This window comes from Bufo gargarizans, chromosome 5, assembly GCF_014858855.1.
Source record: "Bufo gargarizans isolate SCDJY-AF-19 chromosome 5, ASM1485885v1, whole genome shotgun sequence".
NCBI lineage: Eukaryota > Metazoa > Chordata > Amphibia > Anura > Bufonidae > Bufo > Bufo gargarizans.
The window spans coordinates 242,952,967-242,974,352 of NC_058084.1; the positions used below are offsets into that span (position 1 = coordinate 242,952,967).

A 21,386-nucleotide genomic window follows, 5' to 3' on the forward strand; every position below is an offset into this window, starting at 1 on the left:
TTACAGAGCCCCTAGTAGAAATAAGGCCCCCCCATAATGCTCTTAATAGAAATAATGTGGATTTTTAAGTCCCTCCTATAGAGCCCCCAGTAGTAATAAGAATGCTTAATGTTCCCTGGATTAAAAATGTCCCCACAGTGCCCCCAGTATTTATAATACCCCCTACTGTTAATGCTCATCCTGAGGTGCCCCAGTATTTATATTGTCCCCTACTGTTATAATACCCCCCAGTTTTTATATTGCTCCCTACTGTTATAATGCTCACCTTGAAGCTCCACCAGTATTTATAGTGCCCCCTGTAGTTATTCCTCCGTTTACTGTCCTCAGAAATTATAATTCCTCAGCCCCTCCACCATACAGTCCCATGTATATAACATGATTTCCCTCCTCCGCCATAGAGTCCCATGTAAATACAATCACACAATCTCTCCAGCCCTCTCCAATATACAGTCCCATGTAAATAACATCCCTCTCTATCTACAGCCCCCTCCAAAATACAGTCCCACATAAATAACATCACCCCCTCCCCAGCCACCTTCAACATACAGTCCCATGTAAATAACATCACCCCTCAATATTCAGTCCCATGTAAATAACATCACTCCACCTCACTGTCCCACGTAAATAACTTCAGCCCTAACATATAGTCCCAGTTAAATAACTACAACTCCCAACATTGCTCTGCCTCTCACACTGAGTAATCTACCCCTTCATTTACCTCTCCTCATGTAGCAGACCTCACCACAGCTTCTTCCCAGGACATCTGTTCACTGCTGAGCCATCCTCTCCTGCACTGGCCACATGATGGTGACATCATCACAGGTCCTTTTCAGCTACTGCATTTAGAATTGATCACATGGACTGTGATGTCATCACAGCTCATTCCGCTCTTGCAACGCATTAGATTTAATTGTATTGCTTTCATCAGGGGCCCAGGCCCCGAATGTTTTAACCTAGCAAAGCCCCTGATGCCAGTACCTACTGTGAATTACTACTTGACTTTTATTTACTCAGAATTATGCTTCTTAGCTGTATTTTAGTTTAGCTCCATTTGGATGATATGTGATATATTGGGTTCAGGTCCGGTGTCTGTGGAGGCCAGGTCATCTGGCTCAGCACCCCATCACTCTCCTCCATGGTCAAGTCAAATTGCCCTTACACAGCCTGGAGGTGTGTTTGGGGTCATTGTCCTGTTGAAAAATAAATGATGGTCCAGTATGTGGTAGCCATGCTGGTTCAGTATGCCTTCAATTTTGAATAAATCCCCAACAGTGTCACCAGCAAAGCACCCCCACACCATCACACCTCCTCCTCCATGCTTCACGGTGGAAACCAGGCATGTTGAGTCCAACCGTTCACCTTTTCTGCGTCGCACAAGGACACGGTGGTTGGAACCAAAGATCTCAAATTTGGACTCATCAGACCAAAGCACATATTTCCACTGGTCTAATGTCCATTCCTGGGTATCTGACAGTCTCTCTGTTTTCTCCTTGCAGTGTTGTTGTTTGGTAATCACCACAACTCTTGTCAAGTGCAGCTTGTGGTCATTACTGAGGCTCTATTTAGTTTGGACTAAACTGCTTACCATGCGGTTGATATTTCCTGCTGGAGTTGGTTGAGCTGGTGTGTTATTCCTTTGGATCTCCTGCTCCTCCATTCTTCTTTAAGCTAAGTGCATTTTGTTTTGCAATTTGTTGTTCGCTTGTGTTTGTTGTTTTCTAGGCCTCAGGGAGACGCTGGTTCCTTCATTGGGGAAGGAACCAGTAGTCTCATTCCCTGCCACCACTCCTAGGGATTTCCAGGGTCTCCAGGGCTAAGGCTCCGGTGTATGAGTATTTCCGTCTTCAGGGTCTACTCATACTGGCAGGAGTCAGGGAGAGGTCTAGGGATTCCTAGGTGGTCACCATCCCTCTCCCTTAGCTTTGAGGCCTAGACTCCTGTCTATTTCCTTCTGTGTGTTATCTGGCGTTTTCCCCTCGCCATTACCTGTGACACAGACTATGTCAGACTAAGCACTGTAGCTAAAATGTAGTCATAACTCTGCCCTAACAGAGGTGAGGTATAAAGTAGCCAAGAAACAAGATCTGTAGAAGATAAATAGAAGGTAATAATTCCTTGAAGGACTTATCATACATAATATTGTTGAGGTCCTGACTGGAGGGTCACTTCAAATCAATAGATCAATTACCCATCTCCTCTCCAGGAACCTATCAACCATAATTTGTAATATTACTACTGCCAAGAATGACTTCCTGGCTCCTATTAAACTCTTTCAATGAATTAACCATGCTCTTGGAGCAAAAGCCCACTACCCCATGTTGTAGAAACATTTCCTCTAGGCATAGAGGATGCCTCCTTGTTACAGTCTTGAGTGTAAATTGATCATTAGACAGATCTTTGATACCGAATATACGATAACTATACGATAAGTATATATATATATATCTATCATAATGAGTAATATTTTAGAGCTATGATAACAGCAGGGAAAAAATAGGTTAAGAAATCTAAGGCTAATTTCACTTTACTTGCTTTTTTTCCTGATCTGGCAGGGATCAGCAAAAGCACTTCCATTTTTTATAATACAACTGCTGCATCCATTATCAACAGATCCGGTTGTATTATCTTTAAAATAGCAATGACGGATCCAGCATTAAAACAATTAGATCCACTGGAAAATCAGTTTTCTATCATGTCCAATAAAACGCATCTGGCACCATTGACTTACATTGTGTGTCCCTTTTGCTCTGCGTCCCATGCCGGACAGAAAAATGCTGCTTGCTGCGGTTTGCTCTTCGATAAGGGAATGCCACCAAACGGAACGGAATGCATTCTGGTGCATTCTGTTCCATTCAGTTCAGTTTTGTCCCCATTGACAATGAATGGGGAAAAAACAGAAGTGTTTTTCTCCAGTATTGAGACCCTATGACGGATCTCAATACCGGAAAAGAAAAACGCAGATGTGAAAGTAGCCTAAGAAAGTTATGATAACCATCACCAACAAATTATAGTACTGTTTTAAAATCCATATATAACGTATTAAATGATTCTTCATTATTTACCATTTTTGCAGATGGGACAACACTGATCTGGCTCATAGACTGGGTCTACACATTCTGTCTGAGGACATGCGGACACAGTGCACATGACTTCACCATTAGGGTCACAGCGACATTTCTCACAAGGAGAAACCTAAAACAGAAATAATTAATAAGTGATGTTAGTGAACACAATGTCAGCATTTAGCTTCATCTACACAACAAATGTTAAAAATATACACTGCTTTAGGCTCATTTCACATTCAAATTATGTTATGAGTAAGGACAGTAGACCAGCGGTCAGGCTGGAACTCACAGCATCACAGATCCTCATGAAGCAGTGAGTTTGACTCAGACTAGCCAAGTTTGGGAAAATTTTGCCATCATGGCCTTTAGGCCTCCTGCACACGAATGTTCAAAATGCGGGCCGCGATGCACGAACACCAACAGCGGGGCAGCCACAACGGATCGCAGACCCATTCACTTTAATGAGTCCGCGATCCGCCCGTTGCGCAAAAAAGATAGGACATGTTCTTTCTTTTTGCGGAATGGAAGTACGGGACAAAACCCCACCGAAGCACTCCGTAGTGCTTCCGTAGGGTTCCGTGCTTCCGTTCCGCACCATTCCACATCTCTGGATTTGCTGACCCATTGAAGTGAAAGGGTCCGCATCTGTGACCCGTAATGCACATGGAACGGTGCCCGTGTATTCCGGATCTTCAATATGGCAACGGGACACCTAGCGTCGTGTGCAGGAGGCCTTATGCTGAGGGACCATTGTGCACATCATTAAACCATGTTTTACCTTATTTAGCAACAATTTTGGGAATAACCTGTTATCTTGAAAGCTACCTTCTCAAACTACTAAAATTGGTGGCTAGCTAAAAAGACACAGATTCCATGTAATGATTATCTCTGAACACACTTTCACTCCCCCTCAGTAAGCTTGTAAGTGGTCTATGCTCAGCATTGTGATGCACCTTCCGGAGTCCTGAGCTCAGGGAAATAGTACAATGAATTCCTTGATGCCTACATGAGAGCACAGGCCTTTTGCTGGCTAATGCCTCATTCACACAGTCAGTGTTTGGTCAGTGATTTTGATCAGTGATTACACATTATGTCCACTGAGACTCTACCAAACACTGACGTTTGAATGAAGCTTAACAGCGGGGAAGTTAGTTCAGAGATAATGATTACATCTTTGGAGTATTTGGCCCTGATTTATCATACCTTCACTCTAGAATTCTGGTGTTAAAAAGTCGCAAAAATAGGGCTTTTGCGCCTTTTTTAACTCGCTTGGGCAAAATTGTGCGACTTTTTTGAATTTTTACACCACTCACTCCAGTTTTGTAATGTGGGTGGGAAAGTGGGTGTGGTTACCTATGTTAATGATGAGTTTCCCCAGATAATTATTGAGACTTAGGCCCCTTGCAGACGATTTCGTAAATTAAGTCATTCAGTTTTGTCTGCGATCGTGTTCAGTTTTTATCACGTGGGTGCAGTGCGATTTTATGCGTTTTACACTCGCAAGATAAAAAACTGAAGGTATACAAACAACATCTCTTAGCAACCTTCTGTGAAAAACGCATTTTCACGCACCTTCATTCACTTCTATGGGGCTAGCGTTGCATGAAAAATCGCAGAATATAGAACATGCTGTGATTTTCACGAACGCACAAGTGATGTGTGAAAACCAATGCTCATGTACACAGCCCCATAGAAATTAATGGGTCCAGATTCCGTGCAGGCGCAATGCGTTTGCATCATGCATTACACCTGCGCAGAATACTTGCTTGTGTGAAAGGGGGCTTATTGAGTCGCAATCTCATTCCAGGAGAAGGGTGGAGTAGGGAAACTGGTGTAGCTTCTCTAGGCAAAAGCATTAGGTTTAAAGGTAAGCAAAATTTATCAAGTAACATGAGACATTTGAGAAATGCGGCATAAAGTACTCCAACGCAGACTCAAGCTAAATTTTCCCCTCGTGATAAATTTCCCCCTTTGTCTCTATTTATTCATTCATTATTATTGTTCAATTAGGCTTTCGTTGTGACAGATTCCCTTCAAATATGTTCATTAGTTACGATATAACACTACAAATTATCTAACACAATCCTCTAGTTCAGGCATGCTCAACCTGCAGCCCTCCAGCTGTTGTAACACTACAACTCCCACAATGCCCTGCTGTAGGCTGATAGCTGGAGGCTGTTCGGGCATGCTGGGAGTTGTAGTTTTGCAACAGCTGGAGGGCCACAGGTTGAGAATGCCCGCTCTAGTTCAACAAAACAAATTTACAATTGTGAATTCTGTTGTGGAATCAACAAAACACTTAGCTGGTGCCCTCCTTTTCATCTTTCAGCTGCAAATCAATTAATTCTTGAGCTCCTCTTCTGCCTTCCAAGATGGCTGCATTGATTCTCAGACTGCCTGATGCAAACTGTACATTTGGTAGTCCAAGGTACTTCTTGCTGCCCTCTGATTGTCCAGCCCTGCTCATATGAGCAGTGCAGGCCAATCAAAGAGCAAGATTGGACAAGCAGGAAGTGATGCACAGTGTGTATCAGGTAGTTTGAGAAGCAGTGCAGCCATCTTGGGTGACAAAAGAGCCCAGGAATCAGTGCTGACTGTGGCCTGTATTGCGGCCCACAAACAACGAGCCCGCAATATGCGGGCACTGAGCGTGTGCTCACCGCATAACTGATGCAGACACATTCACTTTAAATGGTCCGCAATCTGGAGGTGCGGTTCGGAACGGAGGCATGAAACCCCACAAAAGCATTACAGAGTGCTTCTGTGAGGTTCCTTTCCATGCCTCCACACCACTAAAAAACTTGTTCAAGTTGATTGGGTCTGGATCCATCGTGGAAAATTGCGGTCCCCAATGCATGGAATGGCAGGCCAACGGCCGCGTGCAAGAGGCCTTAGGCTAATTTAACACCATGCCTCTGTAAACTATTTATGGACCTACATTCCCATAGACTAAATGAGCATTGTAGCAGTACACATCAGGATACACAGCACAAACTGCATTGCAGATTGCAGTATACTATGCACAAAAAACGTATACCACAGATACAGTACGTACACAATATCCAGCACAACCGCTGTATTTTTGCATTTGAGTTCTCCAGTAAAGAAGCACACTGGTTTACTGAAAACCCTGTCTCTCTGGACTTATTTCCTATTGGGGTGCACCATGTCTTGCCATCCCCACCAGAGTGAAACAACATATTGTGGCACTTCAACAGTGTTTGGGGGACTCAGCTTAGCATTAGGACCACCGCAAAATGCAGCCACTGTATAGGAAGTCGTCATTACAATGTTACTCCATTGTGTATTTCTAAAAGCACTCAGTGGCAGCCAGATACATTTACTTATGTCTGTTATTAAATTCAGGAGGATGGCTTTAAATGACCCTGCTAAATGTAGAGACTGAATGCTGTAGATATGCATTAGCCATCTGAGGGCATACAGTATATGTTTATTTATTTTACTTATATAGTGCTGCTGACATGTTTCACTGTGTTTTACTTACATTATCGTTACTTGCTATCTCCAATGAGGCTCATAATCTAATTTTCCTATAGGTATGTTTTTGGAGTGTGGGAGGAAACCAAAGTACCTACTAACCACCTCACCATGCTGCCCATATTTACCCGTCTCATTTTAATTTTTTCTTCCCACATTCCAAGAGCCGTAACTAGACATGAGCGAATCGAAGCTGACAAAGTGGAATTTGAGTCGAATTTCAGGAAAACTTCGATTTGCAACGAATTTGAATTTCCTTGCGCTTTGTGGTAACTAATCGCAATTTTCCTAAAATGGCGGCTACACGTGTGAGGACATGGGGCAAGGAACTTTTGGAAGGCGGGATCACCCAGATTTACATCCCTGCATACAGCCAATCAGAAGCCAGCCAGCCCTGCGATATCACAGCCCTATATATATGGCAGCCATTTTAGATTCTGCCATTTTCCAGTGTTAAGAGTGCAAGGACAGACATGTGAAGGTGCTAGGGAGAGCTATTGGAAAAACCTCTATGTTTTAAAGAAAAAACTGAAAAAAGGATTTATAAGTGCAGGGAAAGGATAGGTAAGAATCATTTCACAGCATCTTAATGCAGTAAGAGACGTTAGAAGGCGCTAGGGACATTGATAGGAAAGTGATTTACAAGTGCAATGAAAGATTATTTGGGCATCCAAATAGTCATTAGAGAACTCACTAATTCCAGCTTTTTGTTATTGGGATGCAAGCCTTTAGTGGCTTACATCTTAGTATCTTATTCAGTAAGACAAGAAAAATATATACACATTTCATTTCTACAGTTATTTCTGTTGGAAGCCTTTAGAGGCATAGTTCAGTACAACAAGAAAAATATATACGCACTGCACTGTTGCAGTTATTTCTGGTCAAAGCGTATAGGAGTATTACAGTAATAAAATAAAAAATATATACGCACTGCACTGTTGCAGTTATTTTTGGGGAAAGTGTATGGGGGCATATTACAGTAAAAAAAGAAAAATATATATGCACTTCACTGTTGCAGTTATTTCTGGTGAAAGCGTATAGGGGTGTATTTAAGTACTACCATTAAAATATATACGCACTTCACTATTTAATTGTTTTCTGGTTAAAGCATATAGTGGCCTATTTCATTCCAACAAGAAATATATATTCTCAGGTCACTTCTGCAGTTATTTCTGGTGAAAGCGATAGGGGAGTATTTTATTAAAAAAAGAAATATATACCCACTGCACTGTTGCAGTTAGTTCTGTTAAAAGCATATAGGGGCGTATTGGCTACTTTCACACTTGCGGCAGTGTGATCCGGCAGGCGGTTCCGTCGTCGAAACTGCCCGCCAGATCTGCAGATCTGCCGCTGACTGAAAGCATTTGTAAGACGGATCCAGATGCGGATCCGTCTCATAAATGCATTGCAAGGACGGATCCGTCTCTCCGCTTGTCATGCAGACCGACGGATCCGTCTTGTACATTTTTTCACATTTTTACCGATCTGCGAATGCGCATGCCGGAACGACGGATCCAGCATTCCAGTATTCTGAATGCCGGATCCGGCGCTAATACATTCCTATGGGGAAAAAATGCCGGATCCGGCGTTCAGGCAAGTCTTCAGTTTTTTTCGCCGGAGAGAAAACCGTAGCATGCTGCGGTTTTCTCTTTTGCCTGATCAGTCAAAACGACTGAACTGAAGACATCCTGATGCAAACTGAACGGATTACTCTCCATTCAGAATGCATGGGGATAAAACTGATCAGTTATTTTCCGGTATAGAGCCCCTGTGACGGAACTCTATGCCGGAAAATAAAAACACAAGTGTGAAAGTACCCTTACAGTAAAAAAATAAAAATATATATGCACTGCAGTTACTGTATTTCTGGTGAAAGCGTATAGGGGCGTATTTCAGTAAAAAAAATAAAAAAAAAATTATATATATATATATATATATATATATATATATATATATATATATATATATATCCATAAAGAGATTCAGGCAGCACTCCCTTTAGTGCATATAATAATGCAGGTGCACGCGGTGGTCCCTCGATATGGGACAAAATTAGTAGAGAAGGAAAGTCCGCAGCACTCCTTTAAGTAAAAAAGTGAAATTTATTCACACATGTCAGACAACGTTTCGGTCCTCTCACAGGACCATTTTCAAGTCAAGTGAACAAAAAAGTGCATAGTGCAAAAATAAATACAGCTCTACAGCATGACACAATCCATTATCAGCCAATAGAGTACTAGTGCACTCCCATTCATGGGTGGACTACAATTCATATAATTAACTCCATATATTGCCGTGCATATCAACTTCAGTAGCAGTACATCGGTGATACATTCAATAGTAATTCATCATAATATGTGTACATAAAGTGTATATAATAAAGTGAACAGTGCAGTTTTAAAAAATTGTTGACTGTATTACCTTGCCTTAAGCCTGCTGGAGAACCGAGATAATTTGTGGAGAAGGCGTCTCTACCTGTATCTGAACACGCCACTCATCCGCGTCCTCTACTCATTACTGCGCATGTATTCAGCCCCGTTCCGTTCACGCAGCTTCTAATACTCCTACGTCGCCTCTATGGTGGAAACCAACGTGATGACGTACGGTCGATCACGTCCAGGCGCCGCACACAGACTCGTCTGCGTCAGCGTATAGACAGATCGTTCGCGCCCCATCACGAGTCCATATCCACCATCTTTTTTTAGGTAATGTTTTTGGGCAAAAATATCATGCCTCCATAGCTCACATATTTATCTCGTCTCCATCTAAACACGGCCCGGCACTGGCAAAAAAGTCAGCATACATATATATCTTCAGGCAAATCATTGTAGCTTCCATTTAATTCACTGCATATAGAGAGCAGACAACATCAGGGTATAGGCCATGTAAGCTGGGTATCTAGCTAACCATTCCTCCTGTCACTCTAAATTCTACATTTAACCCTTTGGGTTTTAGGGTATCAAGCCGAAAAATCCACCTAAGTTCAGTTTTTTTTAATTTGCTTAATCGATCACCTCCTCTTTCCAATGGTTTAACATGATCTATAATCATAAATTTCAAGTCACTTTCTTTATGATTTTTTCCGGCAAAATGCTTTGATACAGGCAGATCTCTTCTTTTATTCCTAATAGACTGCCTATGGTTATTTAACCTGGTCTTTAGATCACAAGTGGTTTCACCAACATATAATTTTTTGCAAGGGCCCCATAGTACATATATCACCCATGACGAATCACAGGTGAGATAATGCACTATATCAAAGGTCTCGCCCGTGTCTGGATGTGCGAACGTCGATCCCTTGACCATCTGTTTACAGTTCACACATCCCAGACACGGGAAAGAGCCCGTGCGCCTTGTTTTAAGGAATGTCTGTCTAGATTGTCCTTTATCTGGTACTTTGGAGTGTACTACCTTATCCCTGATGTTGCCTGCTCTTCTATATGCCATCATCGGCACACTTCTAAATGCAGCAACATTTGGGTGTCCACTACTCAGTAAACTCCAGTGTCGCCTTATTATTTTTTCAATTTCAGGACTCAACTCGTTATATGATGATACAAACGGCATTCTGTCATTAGTTCTTCTAGTTTTCGGGGTCAATAACTCATCTCTGGGGATTTTTTTAGCCCTTTCTGCATGTCTTTTCACTAACTTTCTAGGGTATCCCCTGTCTATAAAAGATTGTTCCATATTTTTCATTGCTGTGCACATATTCTCATCCTTATCAACAATTCTCCGCACCCGAAGCATTTGGCTAAACGGCAGAGAATCTACCATCCTTCTTGGGTGCCCACTGGTAAAATGCAACAATGTATTCTTATCTGTGGCCTTAATGTTTAAATCCATATGTACCTGTTCATCCTCAATATATACTTGTGTGTCCAAGTATTGCACCCGGTCAGTCGATGCCGTTAACGTAAACTGGATCTCCCGGTCAAGGGAGTTCAAGTGTACGTGAAAATCCATCAACTGATCCATGGTGCCATCCCAAATGAGGAAAATGTCATCTATGTATCTCCACCACGACAACACTTGATTGAAGTGGGGAGATACATAGACGAGACGCTCCTCAAATGACCGCACAAAAATATTTGCATAAGTGGGCGCGGCATTAGAGCCCATCGCCGCGCCCATCTTTTGCAAGAAAAATTGTCCCTGGAACACAAAATAATTGTTCCTCAAGGACAATTCCAACAATGTCAATATAAATTGTCGAACTGGGGCGGGATGCTCCGAATGTGCCAACATCTCCGCCACAGCCGACAAGCCTTTGTTGTGGTCAATCGAGGTGTACAACGACACTATGTCAAAGGAGGCTATAATAGCCCCCTTTGGTACCTGCATCCCTTTAATCTTGGTGATGAAGTCTCCGGTATCCCTAACATACGATCTAGCACCCATAGCATATTCTCTCAGTATCTTATCCAGAAATACATTAATGTTAGATAGTATAGAGCCCCTACCCGAAATTATCGGCCGACCTGGAGGGTCAACCAACCTTTTATGTATCTTTGGTAATGCATATATCGTGGGTGTAACCGGGGACTTCACCACCAAAAAATCCTTTAGTTGTCCGTCAATAATGCCACTCTGCATCGCCTCAGTCAAATGTGCATCAATTTTCCTTGCAATATCGAACCTGGGGTCCCTGGCCAATGGCTCGTAGACGCCAGGTTCGCTCAATTGTCTTCTTATCTCCTTAACATACTGAATGGTGTCCATCACCACGATCCCACCACCCTTATCTGCGGGTTTGATGGTGAGATCGGGGTTACTGGACAATCCCTCCAGTGCAGACATTTCCTGTGTCGAAATGTTTGGCCTCATATACATACTGGGATGAGTACTTTTTCTCAACATAGCTACATCTCTTTTGACCGCTTCAGAGAAACATTCTAGAGCATGTGAATTGACAAGTGGAACAAAATCACTTTTTAAATACAAATCAAACTGTTTCAAAGTAAGTTGACCATCAGCATTACCAGGTTCATTAGCATTCACATTCATGGTATCAGTGGAACTGGAGTCGAACCACACCCTCAGTTTGAGATTCCTGAGGAGGCGGTTCAAGTCCAGTTCCAACTGAAACCAATCCGGTGGTGGGATCGTGGTGATGGACACCATTCAGTATGTTAAGGAGATAAGAAGACAATTGAGCGAACCTGGCGTCTACGAGCCATTGGCCAGGGACCCCAGGTTCGATATTGCAAGGAAAATTGATGCACATTTGACTGAGGCGATGCAGAGTGGCATTATTGACGGACAACTAAAGGATTTTTTGGTGGTGAAGTCCCCGGTTACACCCACGATATATGCATTACCAAAGATACATAAAAGGTTGGTTGACCCTCCAGGTCGGCCGATAATTTCGGGTAGGGGCTCTATACTATCTAACATTAATGTATTTCTGGATAAGATACTGAGAGAATATGCTATGGGTGCTAGATCGTATGTTAGGGATACCGGAGACTTCATCACCAAGATTAAAGGGATGCAGGTACCAAAGGGGGCTATTATAGCCTCCTTTGACATAGTGTCGTTGTACACCTCGATTGACCACAACAAAGGCTTGTCGGCTGTGGCGGAGATGTTGGCACATTCGGAGCATCCCGCCCCAGTTCGACAATTTATATTGACATTGTTGGAATTGTCCTTGAGGAACAATTATTTTGTGTTCCAGGGACAATTTTTCTTGCAAAAGATGGGCGCGGCGATGGGCTCTAATGCCGCGCCCACTTATGCAAATATTTTTGTGCGGTCATTTGAGGAGCGTCTCGTCTATGTATCTCCCCACTTCAATCAAGTGTTGTCGTGGTGGAGATACATAGATGACATTTTCCTCATTTGGGATGGCACCATGGATCAGTTGATGGATTTTCACGTACACTTGAACTCCCTTGACCGGGAGATCCAGTTTACGTTAACGGCATCGACTGACCGGGTGCAATACTTGGACACACAAGTATATATTGAGGATGAACAGGTACATATGGATTTAAACATTAAGGCCACAGATAAGAATACATTGTTGCATTTTACCAGTGGGCACCCAAGAAGGATGGTAGATTCTCTGCCGTTTAGCCAAATGCTTCGGGTGCGGAGAATTGTTGATAAGGATGAGAATATGTGCACAGCAATGAAAAATATGGAACAATCTTTTATAGACAGGGGATACCCTAGAAAGTTAGTGAAAAGACATGCAGAAAGGGCTAAAAAAATCCCCAGAGATGAGTTATTGACCCCGAAAACTAGAAGAACTAATGACAGAATGCCGTTTGTATCATCATATAACGAGTTGAGTCCTGAAATTGAAAAAATAATAAGGCGACACTGGAGTTTACTGAGTAGTGGACACCCAAATGTTGCTGCATTTAGAAGTGTGCCGATGATGGCATATAGAAGAGCAGGCAACATCAGGGATAAGGTAGTACACTCCAAAGTACCAGATAAAGGACAATCTAGACAGACATTCCTTAAAACAAGGCGCACGGGCTCTTTCCCGTGTCTGGGATGTGTGAACTGTAAACAGATGGTCAAGGGATCGACGTTCGCACATCCAGACACGGGCGAGACCTTTGATATAGTGCATTATCTCACCTGTGATTCGTCATGGGTGATATATGTACTATGGGGCCCTTGCAAAAAATTATATGTTGGTGAAACCACTTGTGATCTAAAGACCAGGTTAAATAACCATAGGCAGTCTATTAGGAATAAAAGAAGAGATCTGCCTGTATCAAAGCATTTTGCCGGAAAAAATCATAAAGAAAGTGACTTGAAATTTATGATTATAGATCATGTTAAACCATTGGAAAGAGGAGGTGATCGATTAAGCAAATTAAAAAAAACTGAACTTAGGTGGATTTTTCGGCTTGATACCCTAAAACCCAAAGGGTTAAATGTAGAATTTAGAGTGACAGGAGGAATGGTTAGCTAGATACCCAGCTTACATGGCCTATACCCTGATGTTGTCTGCTCTCTATATGCAGTGAATTAAATGGAAGCTACAATGATTTGCCTGAAGATATATATGTATGCTGACTTTTTTGCCAGTGCCGGGCCGTGTTTAGATGGAGACGAGATAAATATGTGAGCTATGGAGGCATGATATTTTTGCCCAAAAACATTACCTAAAAAAAGATGGTGGATATGGACTCGTGATGGGGCGCGAACGATCTGTCTATACGCTGACGCAGACGAGTCTGTGTGCGGCGCCTGGACGTGATCGACCGTACGTCATCACGTTGGTTTCCACCATAGAGGCGACGTAGGAGTATTAGAAGCTGCGTGAACGGAACGGGGCTGAATACATGCGCAGTAATGAGTAGAGGACGCAGATGAGTGGCGTGTTCAGATACAGGTAGAGACGCCTTCTCCACAAATTATCTCGGTTCTCCAGCAGGCTTAAGGCAAGGTAATACAGTCAACAATTTTTTAAAACTGCACTGTTCACTTTATTATATACACTTTATGTACACATATTATGATGAATTACTATTGAATGTATCACCGATGTACTGCTACTGAAGTTGATATGCACGGCAATATATGGAGTTAATTATATGAATTGTAGTCCACCCATGAATGGGAGTGCACTAGTACTCTATTGGCTGATAATGGATTGTGTCATGCTGTAGAGCTGTATTTATTTTTGCACTATGCACTTTTTTGTTCACTTGACTTGAAAATGGTCCTGTGAGAGGACCGAAACGTTGTCTGACATGTGTGAATAAATTTCACTTTTTTACTTAAAGGAGTGCTGCGGACTTTCCTTCTCTATATATATATATATATATATATATATATATATATATATATATATATATATATATATATATATATATATATATGTACTGCACTGTTGCAGTTATTTCTGTTGAAAGTGTATAGGGGTGCATTTCTGTAAAAAAAGACAAATACCAAATATACGCACTGCACTGTTGCAGTTATTGCTGTTGAAAGCATATAGGGGCGCATTTAATTAAAAAAGAGAAATATACACGCACTACACTGTTGCGGTTAGTTCTGTTAAAAGCATATAGGGGCGTATTACACAAAAAAAAAGAAAAATATATACGCACTGCACTGTTGCAGTTACTGTATTTCTGGTGAAAGTGTATAGAAGTGTATTTCAATAAAAAACAAACAAATATATAAGCACTGCACTGTTGCAGTTATTTCTGTTGAAAGCGTATAAGGGCATATTTCAGTACTACCAGAAAAATATATACGCACTTCACTATTTAATTGTTTTCTGGTTAAAGTGTATAGTGGCTGTGACGGACTGAGGGCCAGCCTCCTTCCTACGGACTATGGACCCAGAACTATGGAGACCCCCTCAGACCTTTTGGGGTTACAAGAAACTATGAACCCGGATTTATGTGTGGAGTTTATATGCCACATATTTCCTATTATAGAAAATAGAAAGGCTGAGCACTCACCACCTGGGCCACACAGAGATACGAACACAAATAGGTAATGGTGACAATATTTATTACACCTGATGCAGATTCAACAATTATTAAAATATATAAAAATTATTATATATTTTAATTATTGTTAAATCTGCATCAGGTGTAATAAATATTGTCACCATTACCTATTTGTGTTCGTATCTCTGTGTGGCCCAGGTGGTGAGTGCTCAGCCTTTCTATTTTCTATATCCGCACTTTTCCTATGACTGGGTGAGTCATTAGGCTTAGCAGCACCCAATCCATAACTATAAACGGAGTGAGCCACCATATCCTTTTTTTTTTCCTCCTTTTTTTATTGCATATTTCCTATTGCCCATTAAAGGTGCATGGTATGGATTCAGCAACACAAAAAGGGTTAACTCTGCACTGAGACTCCTACTGATTGTGCTAGTGATGGGATTAAGATAGGGTTAGTTTTTGTGTTTAAATTGTAAAGCTGTAAAGGATTGGCTGCTATGTCATGTCCTCAGTTCCCAACCAGGTCCACGGGTGTGGTACCGTTGTTGGAAAATGTGTATATAAGACAATGCTTGTGTGTTCAATAAAGAGTTCCTGTTTTACATTCAACATAGAGCCTCGTCTCATGTGTATGGGGATTGCAATACACTGTATACTCCCCTGGCTATAACTCCTAGCTCTTGTAAGAGCTGTTCCTGTTCCTTGTTCCTGTGGTGGTTACGGTGTAGAGCGGAGTGCTTGGAGTCCTCAGGAAGCATTAGGAGCATCTGTCAACTGAGGTACCCGGTCGGGGTGCAAGGAGATCCGTTACAGTGGCCTATTTCATTCCAACAAGAAATATATATTCTCAGGTCACTTCTGTAGTTATTTCTGGTAAAAGCGTATAGGGGCGTATTTCATTAAAAAAAGAAGCGAGAGGCCTGATCTCCGGGTGTCATCTAGCAGTCGTGTCTTGACCAGCAACCCAGCATTTTTTTATTGGTTAACTCTGTCATCCACGTCATCCCAAGTGACATCAGACACCCCCAGCCAACAGTCCGGCACGGCCCGGAAGCAGACCCTGTGCCCTTACACAGCTATATCTATCTTTCTATATACAGTACGGTATATGGTCAATTAAACAGTTTCCACTACAATATACAGCTATGATGTACATGTTTGTCAGGTGTAATAGATGACATTTTTTAAGAAACCACAATATTTAATATTGTATTGTGATTAATATTGTAAAACAAATGTGTCCATGATTATGAATTATGTGATGTAAGTGGGATGATATAGATTAATAAAAAAATATAGAAATAAGATTTTTTTTCTCTATCTCCACCAGATTATCTGAATGTACAGTATATATTGGGATATTATATATTGCGATAACACATATCCCTCCTGATTGGCTGAGGCTGACTGAAAGGCAATATTTTCATGCCCGCTGGCCAGGGCTCCATCTTGTGTCATGTGATTCTCCTTCTACATCTTCCCTGCCATGATCTGTAAAGTAGTGATTCATCCGAAATGAATCACTAAAGTTTTGGATCCACCAGAATCCATAGTTTGGGAAAATTCCTAATTGAGCCAAATTACTAAGCCAAGTATGTATCTGCTCCTTCCCATGTGAAAATCTGTGGCAGAAACCTGGTGGCCAGCCTCAGATTCCGGGAGATCTTTTTCCTGAGTGTGAATGTAACCTTATACTTCTTTTGCTCAAAACACCAATCACCCACAGTTTTTGTCAGTCTGTAGGATTATCTGCAGCTCCTGAAACAGTCATTAATAAAAAACAATAGGGTCATTTATCAAACTGGTATAAAGTAGAACTGGCTTAGTTGCCCATAACAACCAGTCAGATTCCACTTTTTATATTCCAAAGGAGCAGTCAAAAAAGAATGGTGGAATCTTATTAGTTGCTATGGGCAACTAAGCCATTTCTACTTTACACCAGTTTGATAAATGACACCAGAAATGTTCATTTGCCTTTGATCTCTTTCACTTTTAAATGGGCTAAGGCTGGAGGTCTAAATATGACGCAATTTACTCTAAAAGGTCTAAGTTAAGCTACATTCACATGACCGCTGTTTTGTTCACTTCAATGGGGCCACAAAAGATGCGTACAGCACTCCGTGTGCTGCCCGCATCCGTTGCTCTGTTCTGTGGCCCCGCACAAAAAAAATAGCACATTTGCCCATTTTACGGACAAGAATAGGCATTAATATAATGGTCGGCCCGTTCCATTCTGCAAATTGTGGAATGCACACGGGTGGCATCCGTGTTTTGTTGGTAAGCAATTTGTGGACCACAAAACACAGCGCTGTCCTATGAATGCAGCCTTATAGTCTCATACATTGTCACTTTGATATAGATGGCACTGCTTAGACCTCATTCACACGTCCATAACCCTGCTCACATCCGTGAGCAGGTGGTCAGTGATACATCCGTGAAACTGTCTGTGAAGGATCAATGTTGGATCTGTGTGTCCGTTTTTTGCTGTCCGTGTTGCATCTGTGTTTCACTGACACTGAATCTCTTCTTAATGATCTGCAACATGGATGGCATCCGTGTTGCATCCGTGGTTTTCACGAACCTATAGACTATAATGGACGTGATGGATAGAGCATGCATCCATGCTGAAAACATTGACCCACGGACCGTGCTAAAACATTGATGTCTGAATACACAAATTAAAATGAATGGGGACGTGTGCTGTCTGTGGAGAATAGGTACATCACACGTCCGTGAAAGACTGACGTGTGAAGGAGGCTTTAGTTGGGATCCCAAGACTGGAGAAATCATACAATAATAGACCATAAATGTTATAACATGGCAAACCCCTCTAAATAATACCTTTGGAGGAATGAATACTGCTGCTCTATAATAAAGAATTGCTGCTTAAGTGGCTACCTGATATATTCTCAAATGTGCAGAAAGTTTCTGTAATTAGATACACATTTTTTAAAATATCATAGTGTGCCTGTGATTAAAATGTATAATGCTTGTGTTTCTTCTACTTCCATAACGGCACTGCATGGACTGGCACTGATGTAAAGTATGTTTCTTGTTGTGGAGCTTGTCTTGTTTGTCTCACTGGTCATTTATCCTCCTAATACAACTCTTGCAGTCATTTTTTTTAAATTACCAGTCTCAATAGTCATTTCAATCTCAACCACATATTTAATATATTTCCACAGCTTTTTCTTCTATACTAATCCATTTTGATGTTAGTTCCTAGTAGAAATCATAAACCATTCAATTTCAGGAGACATACAAGATGATGAAGCTTTCCTTGATTTTATGCATGGTATTCTTACAATCTGGAATTATAATTCATCTTATTTAGGTTGTCCTAGTGAGAAAATTTTTGAAAAGTCACAGAAGGCTGTAAAAAAATCTATATCAAACTTCCGTGACCTGCCACAGCTTCCATTCGAACTGGTGCCCCGCTGGTCTTTACTATTTAGTGCTTTTTGACCCACTAGGATTGACCTCAATGACTGGCTGAGGCAGGTTTCTGCTGCGAACAGTGAATTTGCTGACTGGTCATTTCCTGCATGGTAACTGGCACCCAAGAGGTTTTATGAGGTCTTTCTAAATTTTATTTTTATTTTTTATTGCCAGAACAGTCGCATTAAACTCTAGTTCAAAAGGTCTATGTGTCATGGTAAATTCTCCTGGAGCACACATTATTTTCTAGATGTTGGGTTTATTTAATGCAGTGTTTTTGCAGGTAAAATTTGTTAAAGATTTACATAAAAACCCAAAGCATTTTGAGGTGAAATGGATGGGTATGTGAGGCCTCACCCTTAACTCCCCTATACATGAAAGAATTGGATTATACACAGCTGTAATCCAGCATCTATAGGCTTCTTTGTAGTTATAATTAAACATGAAGCGTAATGGTAAATTAGATTCATAAAAAGCTAGCCTAGGACACAAGCTTTCATTATGTATTTCATGCAATTACATGCAAGATTTCCAACACTTTCTATCTACAACAGAAACCAGAATACTAATGTGAATTTATGGGAAAAGAAGTGTAAATATGAATTAATAAGAATCTGAGGATTCTGCCTTTATTAGCTAAAGTATTATATGTAGTGCAAGTGCTAATTTGTGTTAGTAATGCAGGCGAGAACACTAACAATTTACTGCTTAGGTTTATCTAAAAGGCCATTTCCATGTAACTCATATATATTCAGTTTAATTCTTCTCTGGTTATAAAAATTATCTTTTTAAATATTGTCAGCAGTCAGAATAGTCTGTGCTAAATCACAAATAATAAAAGGAAAACTTTTATCAGCATTTCATGTAAATGATAAAAAATGGATAAAAACAGCAAAGACGAGGAGGGTCAGGGGTTGTCATGAGCTGGCTGATGAGCTTAATGGCCGCTTGAGACTGCAGCTACTACACTCAGCATCACCACCTGTGTTGAGCAAAGCTAAGCATTCAAAGTGGAATTTGGTCCGAAGATTATGAAAGCTTTAATTCTAAATGAGTCCTAATTTCCTTGTGCTTCATGGTAACTAATCAGTTTAAAATGGAGGCTGCACGTGTTAGAAAGTGAAAGTAAGTGTAGAGGAGACAAGCCTGGGAATGCAACATCACCCATAATGCTGTACAGCCAACCAATCTTCAGGTAGCCATCTCCTGTGATGTCACAGCCCTTTTAAAGCCTCATCCTGCGTGGTCTCCATTAGGGATAAGCAAACCAAAACTGCAAAGTTTGGGTTTGTACCAAATTTTTCGCGAGTTTGGGTACCCAGACATGAACTTTGCTGCAAACGTTCTGGTTCGAGTTCGGTATTGGGGTATTAACCACTTCCCATCCTCCAATTGACTATAAACGCCCTTGGGTGGTCGGTTTATCTCTGAATGGACGTTCTGAAATGTCCTTTCAAAGATGGCAGCTGGACGCTATTCGTGAAGACTGCCAAGCGGGGGGTCCGCTGCAGCAGGACACCCCAGAAAGAAGGCAGGGACTGTTCCTGTGTGTCCCTGCCTTCTAGATCGCTGTATACACAGTGCTCAAAGAGAAGCTATGCCGCTTCCTGTCCTGGCCTGGTGGTCATGTGACCGCTAGGGCCAGGGGAGTGCAGGAGCTGACAGGTCTTCCATAGACCACGATCAGCCCTACACTGAGGCTGTACAGCGCAGTATTATGCTATACAGCGCCAAATACAAGAGAAATCAATAGTAAAAAAAATGATGTTAAATGTCCCCCAGAGGTCTTCTATAACCTTATGGGGGATACAAAGTGTAAAATAAAACAAATACAAATTAAAAATAAATAAGTTGTTTTGAAAAAGAAAATCACATAATTCCCCCCCCCCCCAAATCCATTATTTAAAAAATGTTAAAAAAAAGAAGAAAATAAATAAAATGGACATACCGTATTTTTTGCCCTATAAGACACACCGGCCCATAAGACACACCTAGGTTTTAGAGGAGGATAATAAGAAAAAAATATTTCCCATTACATCTCAGGTCAGACCAGCAATTAGACCACAATTGTTAATCAGACCTCAGATCACAGCCCCAATCAGACCCCCAATGTTATTCAGACCTCACATCAGACCCCCAATATCTCAGATCAGACCCCCATGTCAGCCATCATGCCCCCATGTCACCCAGCAGCCCCCAATGTCACCCAGTAGCCCCCCATTTCACCCAGCTACCCCCATCCATCATCCCCCATTGTCAGCCATCATGCCCCATGTCAGCCATCATGCCCACATGTCAGCCATCATGCCCCCCCATGTCAGCCATCAGTGCAAATAAAAAATAAAATAATATCTTACCTCTCCTGCTCCTGGACGCCGCCACTCCTCACCACCAGCGCTCTCTCTCTTCTTCCTGGTTCTCGGCTGTTAGCTGTGAAGGCTTTACACAGTGAGGTCACATGGTGCACAGCCCTGCATAGCAGACAGCCGAACGGAGGACCAGGAAGCGGTGAGTACAGATACTTCACCGCTTCCCGATCCTCTGGTACTAATGAAACGCTTCCAAAATAATTTGGGGGAAAAAACTGCGTCTTATGGGGCTAAAAATACGGTATTTGGTATCACAGTGTCCGCAACGACCAGCTCTATAATAATATCATATAATCTACCCCATCAGGTAAACACAGTAAAAAATATATAAAAAAATAAACATTAGCCCAAAACAGATTTTTTAATTAGTGCAACTCCCAAAAAACATAATGTTAATCAATCAAAAAGTCGTATGTACACCAAAATGGTAGCAATAAAAACGTCAACTCATCCTGAAAAAAATTGCCCCCACACAAGACCATAGCCAGAAAAATAAAAAAAATATGGCTCTAAAAAAATTGCAACACAAGAACATGATTTTTTTCTAAAAATGCTCTTATTGTGCAAAACGTAAAGAAAAATAA

General features: G+C 41.5%; 1 protein-coding gene across 1 annotated transcript in view; it reads right to left on the reverse strand.

Annotated features, from left to right (window-relative positions):
• Positions 1 to 21,386, reverse strand: part of VWC2 (von Willebrand factor C domain containing 2) — an 822,025-nt gene that overhangs the window by 404,287 nt on the left and 396,352 nt on the right. The window contains exon 2 of the mRNA XM_044294796.1: positions 3,063 to 3,192. Coding sequence (XP_044150731.1) covers positions 3,063 to 3,192 — 130 coding nt within the window. The remainder of the gene's footprint in view (positions 1 to 3,062; positions 3,193 to 21,386) is intronic.